Source organism: Gossypium arboreum, chromosome 5 (genome assembly GCF_025698485.1).
Source record: "Gossypium arboreum isolate Shixiya-1 chromosome 5, ASM2569848v2, whole genome shotgun sequence".
Taxonomy (NCBI): domain Eukaryota; kingdom Viridiplantae; phylum Streptophyta; class Magnoliopsida; order Malvales; family Malvaceae; genus Gossypium; species Gossypium arboreum.
In genome coordinates, this window is record NC_069074.1 from 85709857 (window position 1) to 85723077 (window position 13221).

General features: G+C 31.8%; 1 protein-coding gene across 1 annotated transcript; it reads right to left on the reverse strand.

Annotated features, from left to right (window-relative positions):
* Positions 1 to 9512: 9512 nt before the first annotated feature.
* Positions 9513 to 13166, reverse strand: LOC108459964 (pentatricopeptide repeat-containing protein At2g41720-like). Its single transcript, XM_017759359.2, has 2 exons — positions 11630 to 13166; positions 9513 to 10060 (listed from the first exon to the last, which is right to left on the reverse strand). The coding sequence occupies exons 1-2, from the start codon at positions 11990 to 11992 to the stop codon at positions 9977 to 9979; spliced, it is 447 nt and encodes a 148-aa protein (XP_017614848.1). The 5' UTR covers positions 11993 to 13166; the 3' UTR covers positions 9513 to 9976.
* Between the last annotated feature and the right edge of the window lie 55 nt (positions 13167 to 13221).

Here is a 13221-nt window from a genome sequence, read left to right on the forward strand (position 1 = left end):
ATATATATTTAAAATTATATAAAATAATATAAAAATTTAATACGGGCAGTATGGGCCGTGTCGGGCCCGGTTTTAACATTTTTATTTGGGTCGGGCTTGGGCAAAATTTTAGGCCCATTTTTTGGGCCCAACCCGAGCCCAATGAATGGGCCCAAATTTTTAGTTGAGCCCGACCTGAATCCGACCCATCTCGGCTCATGAGCACCTCTAATTCAAATCCATTTAAACACTCTGATACTTTTTTTAATATCAAATCCGGTAACTTGATTCAAATCTATACAAATGTTTTTATTTATTTATCTTGTTTCTATTATATAAAAATTCACACCAAAAATGTTTTGTAACACCCCAACACTCAACCCAGAAGTTTTGATCGGATCTCGGAGGTCACATTGACCACCGAAGTGATCTAAAAGCAATTTGCAGAAGAATTATTTAAACTTGTTTTGAATACAGTTTGCTAAAACCGAACTAAATCGTTTAACAATTTATGGTTCAAAACTGTAATAAGTGATGCTAAAAAATTCAAAAATAAAAATCACAGTTTCTAAAACTCAGTTCAAATAACACTTACGAAAATCCAACGTAAAATTTATACCACAGCTCCCATAATTACTTACAGACCAAAACAGTTTAATAAATTAAGAATTGAAGAAAAAATTTATTAGCTTAGGTCAAAACTTATCATCCCAAGACCTCCGGTATGCTGAGTCCAGCTCCAGAACACGAGAGTACCTAAAAGGAAAAAAACTACAAGGTGAGCCACGTGAGCTCAGTGTGAGTCTGAAACTAATAGTGAGTAGCAAGTGAAGAAGAACCAAACCAATATACAGGCAACTAAGAAAAATTCAAACAAACGATCAAATATACGAAAACTTCCCATTAGTCTTACAAAACGCAAACACAATATTCCAAATACACCCATTTTTTTTATCTCATAAGATTAAGCTTATTAGCGGATACAATTCATTTCATAAGTACCCCAACGTTCAGACAAACAATCATGTATTCTAATGCAGAATGTATGCATAAGTCAAAACCCACTCAACCATCTGAACACTACTTTGACCACCCTGCACACCACATAGGACCATGTTAGGTCCATCCACCTTACACACCACAAATGGTGGAACTAAGTCACTCTGATAACAATATGCAGCTCAGCTGACATATGTCTCTTGCAGACGTACCGCTGTACAGAAGTATTGCAGTTAAACTGCCCAAACAGACTCCCTTATCTTTACAACCAAAATCCCAAAATTTATATGCAAATGCAAAATGCACACTATTTGCAGACAAGCATATAGAAATAGATTACGGAAACAAAAATACACATATTCAATTGCACATGCTTAGTATCAAATTAACTTAAATTCTATCATTAAATAGAGTCTCAATTTCATAAATCACATCACATTAACGCTTAAACTAGTGCTACAAAAATAAAAAAAATGCGGGTAATTTTGTACATTTTAACCCCACCTTCAAGGGTCCTTTTGAATCAATAGTGGATTTAAATTCTAAATTACTTGATGCTAATCGACATATAGTAGTGACCTTTAAAGAGAATTTGGATCAAAAATCATTAAAGAATTTCGCCAGTAAGGGACAGATTAAAATTGTGAAATCTAATTTGAGTCACAATGGGCAAAGTGTGGGGCGGGGGGTAGGGAAAGTGGCAATGGATATTTGCGGAAGGCCCTCAATAAAACCATATATGGTCATGGAGGCCAATTTAAATCAATTGCTAGTGCTCGCGTTTCTTTATTTGACTCCATGTCTTCATGGCAAGGCTCATTAGCTTCGAAGTTGTACTTGAGGTCGATAAGACTGCACGTCGACTGAGAAGCCAAGATAATGGTGTAGGCCCTTCTGTGGCTTAATAGGGGTTGGTTCTCTTCTCATTATTTTTTATGAATTTTAATATCTTTTATTGGAATTGTTAGGGGTGGGCCAGTTCCAAGTTCCCACATTTGTTTTGTGAGTAGAACAGAGAACACAAACCAAATTTGGTTGGGTTGTTGGAAACAAGGGTCGGTGGTGACAAAGCAGACTCAATTATCACTAAAATTGGTTTTCAATATTCCCATCAAGTAGAAGTAGTGGATTTTTCGGGTGGAATTTAGATTGGTTGGAGAGATACAGTTTATGTTGAGGTCCTCAAAAATCACCCTTAATTTATTTTAATAAGAGTTTTATATAGTATTCATGGGTGACTCTTTCTGATCATCATATTCTATGGCAATCCTAATAGTCATAAATGAATACTTCTCTAAGGAGCTTTAGGAAGCATTATTCCGATGGATGGGACCCCGTGGTTGGCAATCGGAGATTTTAATACCATCATTGCTTCTAATAAAAAGAAAAGGGGTGGACTTTGGGAAAACGATGTTCTCTTTTCAGTGACTTTATGGATTCTAATCAATTACATGATTTAGGTTTTCGAGGGCCATAGTTTACTTAACAAAGAGGTGGGGTGTTCAAGAGATTGGATAGGGTCATCTGCAATCATGCTTGGAGCGTTGTTTTCCCTTACAACATGGTGTCTCATTTGTCGAGACTCAAATAAGATCACAAACCTTTGTGCTTATCTCTCTAGCCTAAAATTCTCTCTTCTAGGGGACGTCCTTTTCGTTTTCTTGCTGGCTAGGTTGAGCATCCAAGTTTTTTAGATTTTGTCAAACAAAATTAGAATGTCCCTAAAAGCATTTCGAAGACCCACTAAAACTTTATAAATCAAGTTCGACATTGGAATAAGGAAGTGTATAGGCACATTTTTTTCACAAAAGACAGTTGATTAGAAAGCTTAATGATGTACAGAAAGCATTGGATGGTGCAAATTTTGTTTATCCTAGCCAGGTTGAAATAGAGGTCAGAGAAGAGTTAGAGAATGTCTTGTTCCATAAGGAGCTCTTATGGTGTCAAAAGGCGAGATGTGACTGGTTGTCTCTAGGAGATCGTAACACAAAATGTTTTCATACATGTATCTTGCAAAGAAAAAAGCAGAATCGAATTGGCACTTTAAAGGATGAGGTTGGCGAATGGATCTTTGATGAGGAGAAATTGAAATGAGAGACCGTCAAATTCTACATTAAGTTATATGGTGAACACCCAGGCCCTATGAGAGGCCTAACTTTAAGCTCTTTCCCATGTCTTAATGAGGATGAAGTTCAACTCTTAAGTAAACCAATTTCTGATGAGAAAATCAAGGTTACATTTTTTGGTATGGCACTTTTAAAGGCTCCAATCAGTGATGGGCTCCATGCCTTGTTCTATCAGAGTTAGCGGGAACATGTTGGTGTTTCGGTTTGCGAGTGGGTCAAAAAGGTCCTTTTAGGTGAGTAGATTGATCTGGGTTTAAGCAATACACTCATTATAATTATCCCCAAGATTCAAAACTCGGATACTTTTTTCTCAGTACCACTTTATCATCCTTTGCTTCGTCCTTTATAAATTAGTTATGAAGGTCATAGCAAATCGCTTTAAAGTTATCTTTCCGAAGAACATCGCTCCTAAGAAGGTTGGGTTTGTAGCGGGTAAAAATATCACAGACAATATCATTATTACTCAAGAGGCTGTTCACTCTATGAGAAGTAAATAAAAGAACAATAGATGAATGTCTATCAAAATTAATCTAGAGAAAGCGTAAGTCTATGTGTGATGGGATTTTATAGACGCCTCACTCTAGGCTGCAAGTATCCCCAACTTCCTTCGTAATTTTATTATGTCTTTTATTTTTAGTTCTTTTTTGCAGATTCTTTGGAATTGAGATCTAACTAAAAAATTGATGCCAACGAGGGGTGTTCGGTAGGGCTACCCTCTATCCCCTTATCTATTTATTCTGTGTATGGAGTGGTTGGGCCATACTATCCATTCAGTCATTGATTCTGGTGATTGGTCACCTATATGTCTATCATGCACAGGCCTACCATTGTCTCATCTTTTTTTCGCAAACAACCTGATTCTCTTTGGCTATGTGGATAAGCACAAAGCGTAGATCATTAAATACATCCTGGATAATTTTTTTGATTTCTCATATCACAAGATTAATATGTAGAAAACCAACATTTTCATTTCAAAAGGTGTGGGCGGTACCTCAGGGAGATGTTTAAGTAACATTTTCAGCTATCAGGAAGTACAAAACTGGGGGACTTATTTAGGAGTGTCTCTCTTTCACAACAAGGTAACAAACAATACCCTACGATTCGTCGCTAATAGGGTGAGCAATAAGCTTTCAAGTTGGCATGCTAGAAAACTCTCTTTAGCCAATAGGGTCACTTTGGCCCGGTCTGTGTTGCTTGCAATCCTAAGCTATTTCAAGCAGTCTATGATGATCCCTAAAGGTCTGTGTGATGAAATTGAAAAAATAGTTAGACAATTCATATGGGGATCCTATAATGAGGTTAAAAAGATAGCTTTGGTGAGCTAGGATTTGGTGTGTCAACCTAGGGATTATGGCGGTCTTGGGCTGAGACATTTGAGGGACCATAATACTTCTTTTATGATGAAGATTGGTTTTAATATCGTAACAAATTCCAATGCTCTTTGGGTTCAGGTTTTCAGATCAAAATACAGAGTGCAAAGTCGTTTACCAGAATCCCTTTCGAGCTGGCATGGCTACTTTTTATGGCGTTCTCTCGTCAAAGTATGGCCTCTTATTAATTGATTTGGTCAGTTGGTAACGAGGAAGATATTAATTGCTGGAAACATCTTTGGATTCCAAATATTGGCTTTCTGATCAAGCAGATCCCATATGTTTCAAACTTTTGACATGGACTATTCTCTTAAGGACATGGTTACGGGTGATAGTTCTTGGAATCTTGACTTCTTTCCCTTTTGGTGCATTGAGGATATCATTGCTAGGCTTGTAGGAATTCCACCTCATCATCCATCTACTGGCCCGGATAGGGTCATATGGGGGAGTTCTTCGACAGGTTCTTTCTAATTGAAAAACGATTATGGTAAACTTCAGGAGGAAGATTAGATTTTGAAAGAATTTGTTTGGGCAGTTTCCTTGGAAGTTTCAAGGACCTCAACGGGTTAGATTATTCATTTGGCTCATTCTAAAATGTCGATTACTCACGAATATGGAAAGGGTAATGCGAGGAATAGGAAGTGACAACACTTGTAAAATTTGTGGGCATGACCTAGAAGAGTTACTGCATGTCCTTAGAGATTGTCCTATGGCTAAGGATATTTGGAACAAGCTTATTCCTATTGAAAAACAAGTTTCTTTTTACTTCAGATCCTTTCTCAAATGGATGACAGAGAACCTCCAAACAATGTTATCTTTTAGTTCGAATGGGATTGATTGGTCTTGTCTTTTTAGGATGATTTCTTAGTGTATATGAAAAAATCGTAATAGTTTTGTTTTTAGGATATCACTTGGAGCATGGAGGAAATCATCAAGGTCTCTTATAGTTGGGTAAGACAGTATGCGTCCGTTTTGAGGCTGCCTTCACAAAGGACACATAGTTCCTCTACTAGTTCGTAATTGGCACATAATTAGGTGCATTTGACCATAGATGGGTCAATCAAAATTGAGGATGATTTTGCAGCAGCTGGAGGCTTGGTACGAGACTGCAATGGTGAATGGATTTTCGGTTTCTACAGATATCTGGGTTGTAGTGTGTTGGAGCGTGAACTATGGGGCATCTTGGATGTGTTGAATATGTCACTAGATCGGGGTTTCATGTATATCTTAATTCAAACGGATAGTTGTGAAGCTGTTAACGCCAGATTAGGATAATCCATCAGCTCTTATCAAAAGTCCTTCATTGGAGCATTCAACATCCTTCGAGATGAGAACAAGTTTGTAGATAGTTTGGTTAATATGGTTCGTGATAAGAGAACATGATTGCGCCTTTTGGGAGATCTCTGCTTGAAGGACCAGCTGAATTTCTTTTGTTTGCTTTTATTTTGTTTCACAAAAAAAAAATTGTTTTACATTTTTGTAAAAATGTAGAAAATAAAAATCATTTTTTAGAAATAAAATAGATAATGAAAATATTTTCAAAAACTAAAACGAGTTTTTCAATTTCCAATTAATTAAAATTTAATTGATGATTACATTAATTCAATCAAATATTTAAATAATAATATAGATACGAAATATTAATTGTTTCTCTTAAACAACTCCAGTTAAATTACACTTTACTAAAGATTTATTTTATGTTGAATGTAGTTTTCAAGGTCAACCATTTTATTATCTATACTAATATAACTATTTTGAATTAATTTGTTGTGACAAGTTAAAACATCATCTCAATTAAGTAAATTACAAATAAAAATTGATAATTATGACTTAAAAAATACTATTTATTTTTTTACAGAAATAATATGTTTTTATTTCAAAGGGTAAACTACACTAGTAGTTACTTAACCATGAAAAGTTACAAAATGGTTACCTAACTATTCGACTTTTTCTTTTTTGGTCACTAGCCGTTAAACACTAATGGAAAGATAACTTGACAGCTTTTAAAATTGACATAATAGCAACTTTAACCCTCAAATTTATACATTGTATCAATCAATCTTGATTTTAAAAAATTGATTGATTCATAAATCGGTAAACCAATATCTCAATTAATTTTGAATTTAACTGATCTAATCGACTAATCCAATCCAATCCAAAATACATTGGTTACACCCTATTTGCAAGGTCATTAAAGAACATAGTAACTAATATTAGTTCTAAGATGCTAAAATATTAAATCCGCCGGCTCAAGCCTCTAGCTTGAAAATGGTCACCTAACTCAGCCGACCTAGCCGGTTGGTAGATTATTCAAAATAGTAGATTTACATATTTTTAAATTATTAATATTTTATGTTTTATTTATGTAAAAATAATTTTACGCATTTAATTATTAATTAATTTTTAAATAATATTTTATTAATTTTAATTCATTATTCAATTTTTAAACATAATTAAAATATATTATTTAATAATTCAATCATAATAAAAAAATTTAAATTTTAATTAAAGCACTATCATATTCAATGAAAAAAATAAATTTACTTAATACAAAAACATTATTCAAAATAATAACTAATATCCATAATTAAAATATATCAATTACTTGATAATTCAAATATAATGCTAATAAAATGAAGTAATATAATTGATAAAATCAGTTTCTGAATAATGTATTTTAATTATTGTAATTATTTTTAATTTATACAATCTATATATAAAATTAGTATATTGTAAATTAAATTCTTCATGATTCAAATTTCATTTAATTAATATAAATATATTAGATCAGATTATATAAATTTATTATTTAAAAATATTATATATAAATATAAAATTACTTATTATATAAATAACTAAATTTTACTATTTAAAACTAAAAAATATAATTCTTTTCTTTTTACTTTTTTTGATTAAGGAAGCATAATAATTTAAATATAAAGTTTATCTTTTTATTTATGATTAAATAAATGTATTTAATAAAAATAATGATAGTGTTTTAAAGAAATTGCTCATCATTAAAATTGCACTTCATTCTTAATGAGATCTCCCCACAAGTTTTCTCACAAGGTTAACAGCAAATGCAACATTGTAAATTATATATATATAATTAAAATTAGAAAACCTAAACATATTAAAAAGATTAATTACCATCCAACATTTTAGATTAAAAAAATATATAAAGTAAATTCTCAAAAAACTAACATCTTGTTCTCTAATAATTCTATAGAGAGAGTGGCAAATGATGTTTACAGTTTGTTTGGATTCCAAAGAGTTGAAAATCTTGGTATCTACCTTGGGATGCCACTTATTGATGGGAGGGTTAGAAAGGAAACATTTGGTTATTTGGTTGATAAGGTTAAGAGTGGGTTGAATGGGTATGAAGCACATTTCCTTTCAGTAGTTTTGCAACTTGGTTTGGGGAGGGAGGATGAATAAGAGGAAGGCTTGCCAGAAAGGAATGTATGTCCCAATTGCTCAAAATTTTGAACATTCTTCTTTTCAGAATTCAATCTGCCCCCTCTTTGCTGCTCTCTTCAACCTTCTGTAATATCTTTTCTGATAAATTTAGAAATAAAATAAGTTTTTATTATAAAATATGAATGGTAAAATATCATTAATAGTCCCCATATTTTATCAAAATTTCATGATTACAAATTTTAGTTTCTTTTTCAATTGCCTTTTCCCCCAGTTTCAATTCAATATTAATATATTTCAATCTAAGACTTTGGTGGGAACTACAAGTAAATATAGCGTTGAATTTTTTAATTTCTTCTTTCAAAAAATTATCTTTTGAAATTTTAATAAAATTTTGAGGGACCATTTGTGATATTTTCCATTTTAAGCCCAAAGCATAGAAAGCGCAACCACCCGAAGAACCGCTTGTTTCTATGCTTTCATTGCTTTGCCCTATATTGAAAATTAAAGAATTGGATGGGCTATATTGAAATTTTGATATGCATTCAAGGGTCATTTTTTATATAACGTCATTTTTCATCATTTATGATTTTACTAAATGGCCCTTGAATGTATAAAAATTTTCAATATAGTCCATCCAATTTAAAAGTTTTTTTGTAATTTTTATTATTAGTAAAAATACCAATATGAAAACCATTTTGTAAGTTTAAAAGTAACATATAAATTCCAATATAAAAGTATAAATACAATTTCTTTAATTAGTAAATTTTAAATTCCCATATTTTAGAAGTAACTGAATTTCAATTTTTTTAATTTTTAAATTCTTATAATAATTTTAATTTAATTTTTAGTTTAGAAAATAACATACTATTTTAAAATAAAATTTATAAAAGGAGGGACCATATCAAAATTTTGATAAATTTTAAAGTGGATAGACTATATTGAAATTTTGATAAACTTTTAGAGACTATTTTGATATTACTCCATTTATATTTGAGCATTTAATCTTCCTTTGCCCAAAGTGGAAGACGGTTACTGTAGGTATAGGTAATTCTCAAAGGCCCAGAGGTGAATTCAGCATCTAGACTATAGCCATCGACTCAATAAAGTTTGTATAGCTTTTTTAATTTTGTCATATGGTATATACCTAGTATTACTTAGTTCTAAGTTGAAAATGGTCAAATTCATGTATTTGAGTTGTGGACAAAAGAAAATGATAATGGTTCATGCATGAAAAAGGTTTTGTTGATTTGAAGTTCTATATTAAACTTGTCATGCGTGTGAAATGGTCTTTTGGGGACTTAAGACTTACTAATTGTTGTTATAAGTTAGGTTGAAATTAAGAGGAATTACAATTTTGGTATATTGTTGAGGAATGTCGAGACGCCAGCCATCATCCTCGTGATGTCCTCTGTTTGATGTTGCGACGTCAACTTCATGAAATTTTAAAAACTTTACAATTTGGCCCTCATGTTGGAAAGCTAGCTCACTGTTTTAGGGGTCACGACACCACAACCTTGATGCCACAACACTAGCCTAAAATGTTTTGAATACCTTAAAGATTAGTCCAAATTCAACCCTAGGATAGTAAATAAGTTTTCCTGAACTCGTATATGACCCGAAAATGATTATATATCGTGTTATACACATGTAATATCCAAGGTATAGTCAATGACTCGTATATGAACTCGTATATGACTCGTATACGACACTAGCAATGAATGTGACATCCTATAACTCGGACTCGTCGATCGGATCAAGTATGGGGTGTTATATTTAGTGGTATCAGAACTATAGGTATAGTCAATTCTCTTAACTAAATCAATCTTAAAATTGAGTCTAAAGGTACATGCCAAGGTCGAGTCGAGTCAAAGTCGAGGTTTGGATGCTGATTATGAATTCCTCTGTTTTATAGATGAAATGTCTGAAGAATCAAGAAATGTTGTTGAAGATGGAATCAATAGCAGTGATCACTCCTTTGAGGGTGAAAATCAGGTTGAGATCGAGGCACACGGTGTTGATAAAGTTGGTGCTCGAGGAAATAAAGCCAATAGACCTCATCGAGAGGGTCGAGGTGATGAAGATTTACTTCGTACAATAGCGGAGGTACTTCAGAGGATAGCGGGAGCTGCTTCGCGAGCTGCACCAATAGCTACAGCCTGATGAGCCCTGATAAAAGAGTTACGAAGTTATGGAGCAAACTGAATTTAAAGGGGGTGAAAGGTGTCAACCCTTCTTCAATTGAGAACTTGTTAGAGTCAATCAAATGAGTTCTCCAAAAGTTAAACTATACACCACCTGAGTGCGTCACTTATGCGGTATCACTTACTTCCCGTATATCTTTGTAGTATGATATAGATTATATTTTAATCTTTTATTAAGAAACCTATACATTAAATGATTTTTTTAAATTTAAAATATAAGACATAATAATAAATTTAACCTTCTTTGATGCAATATGATATTTTTATATATTATATTAATAAATAATTTAAAATTTATAAAAATATAGGAGAGATATAACTAAAAAATAATTGTAAATTAAATAATTTTTATCATTCGTTCTACGGTTTATATTTAGGATTTGGGGTTGTCCTATTCCAAAATTCAAACCAATATTACTTTTTAAAATATAATATACATTATCATTGCACCTAACTTATTGTTCTTTCTAACATAAATAATTTATTGTTTTAAAAAAATGTTCGCTAACTGTTTTCCAAAAATTATATTTAAACTATGAGCTACCACGTATTTCAATCTCCATGGTTTCACCAATAAAGCTCCAGTGGATGGACTGGAACCCTAGTAAAGGGACAAATTACTCCTTTAGCTCCTCTATAATTATTATTTCATTTGTTTATTTATTTTATTTTCAATATAAAAATATTCTTAAAAATATTTAATTATGCTTTAACATAAATATAATTTATAAAAAAAAAACCACTTGCGAAGAGACTTGTAAATTTCAAAAGTCATCTTTACGGTTAAAGAAACGTATAATTAGCATCACAAACTAATTAACCAGATAAAATGTTGTTTTTGGTTAACAAAATCTAAAATTAACATTGTTGGATACTTTTAGATATTACTTAACTTATAAAACATATATTAATATTTTATTTTACAACAAATACATGAATTTTCCTCAATTTGAATTCCTCCTCAAAATATAAAAAAACCTTTATTGTTCTGTGATTTGTGTTATACGTTATTTTTTTTATTTTTTGAAAATATTTTATTTTTATAATAATTTTTTACTCATCATTTTAATTTCAAGTTTAAATTTGTATTAATTATTTTTTATTTTATGTCTAATTATTTTAATACATGTATTAATTAAATTTTTTCCTTATTTTATTATACTAGTAATAAAATGAAACATTAACACTATATATAATGTAGTCAGCGATAATTTTATTCTACTTTCTATTATAGTTAATTTTTTTAAAAATGACTTTTTAATAATAATATTTCAGTTCATCGGTAGCTTAACTCAAATTATCATATTATGCTCAAAGATCCACTTAATATTTGAGAAAGTTTTAACATAAATATTAACTTTAAAAATGAGCTTGAGAAATAAAATTAATCTCAATCATTTTTCGAGTTTATAATATAATTTTTTTTCCTTTATTGTTCTGTAATTTGTATTATACGTGAATTACATATTAAAAATTGCAAAGAGTAACAGCTATGTATTTTATAGCTTTATAGAAGCATAAGAACGCGGCATACCTTAATGAGGAAGGGGAAATTTTTCCTAGCAGAACGGCCAACCCACCGGTTCAGTACCGGTTCGACATTTTCCCAATGACTGAGCTCCATAACTCGGTCGACCACCGCAGATATGGTCCAGTCCTTCTGGAAGCGGTCGCCTTCTACACGCAAACGATACCGTTTAGGGATATGGGCCTTCCTAAGTCCACTCACCTGAGTGGAAACCTTGTCGTAGTCGACGAACCCGGATTTATGTTCCTCAAACGCAGTGTCGCTATTGCGTTTCTTGCAAAGGATAAGGGATTTGGAGGTAGTGGAGTGAGTGGAAGTTGGCGAGTTGAGAGGGAATTTGATAGGGAGCAGATGGGACAGAGTGGTCATTTAATTTGATACGGAGGTTTTGACGGTTGGAATGTTTGGAAGACCACCGCAGGAGTGGAATGGTCATTTATTGTTTTGCGTTTCATTGTGTTTTTATCCACTAAAATAATGGACTGACCCCTCCTACTACTCCTTCCTAGATTGTAAACTATCGTTATCGTTGTTGTTGTTTTCCCTATTATTTTTCTCTTTAGTTTCACTGTATGATTGATCTCTTTTTCTATTTCAATGAATCCATCATATCTGTTGTTGTTCTTTTATTCCTCAACGATTTTTTCCATTGGACATACCCCATTTTTGTAAAATGGGTTTTCTTCAGGGACAGAATATATGTTCTCTCTATTTAGGGGCAAAATTATCCATATATGCTATTTAAAAAATTAAAAAATCTTGGTATATTTTTATTTTGTTAATATCATTATTAATTTTTTGAAATAAATATATAATATTTTGAGTGTGCTTGTATTAATATAAATAGGACAAAGACTATAATTCAGATACATATACACAATTTAAGTGTCAAAGCACCACGTATTATAGAGAAAATTCTTGCATTCGTCTCATATGTTTCGTGGATGTGAATTGAAGCTTCCATTTTTCAATGCTTTGCTAGAGAGAGAGACATGAAACTCACACATTCCATCTACCGTGAGATGAGTGCACCATTACACTCAAAGTTGTGGTATTACAACTCGATTTATCAATAGATGAATCAATCGTTGCAATCACTACAAGTTTAGTGAACTCAAAGAATTGAAGGCTAATTTGCCAATAGCTACCGCCCAACGTGGCAGATAAATTTAGTAGTAATCAAACATATATAGCTAGAAAATAATTTTTACATATCTTATTCCAATAATTAAACCAACAATTATATAAAAACTTGTTGGAATTCCTAAGATTAAGGACAGAAAACTTACCTTATTACTAGGAGTTCCCTTGTAAATAGAAACTAATCTCAGTCACTGATTCTTAGGGAGTTTCTGTTTTTTAAGGATTGTTTTCCTTGTTTGTGTTAATTCCTCTCTTTATAGGTGTAAACTAATTAGCAGAATGAAGAACAATCTTTTTCTAAGTTTCTTCAAAACTAAAATAAATTATTTTTACATATTTTATTTCGATAAATTTTTAGAACCGATTCCTAAAACATAATTTTCTAAACAAAGTTATAACGACGAGTATGCTTGAAACAAATTTATTAACATAGAATAATTGAACCTTTAGATTGA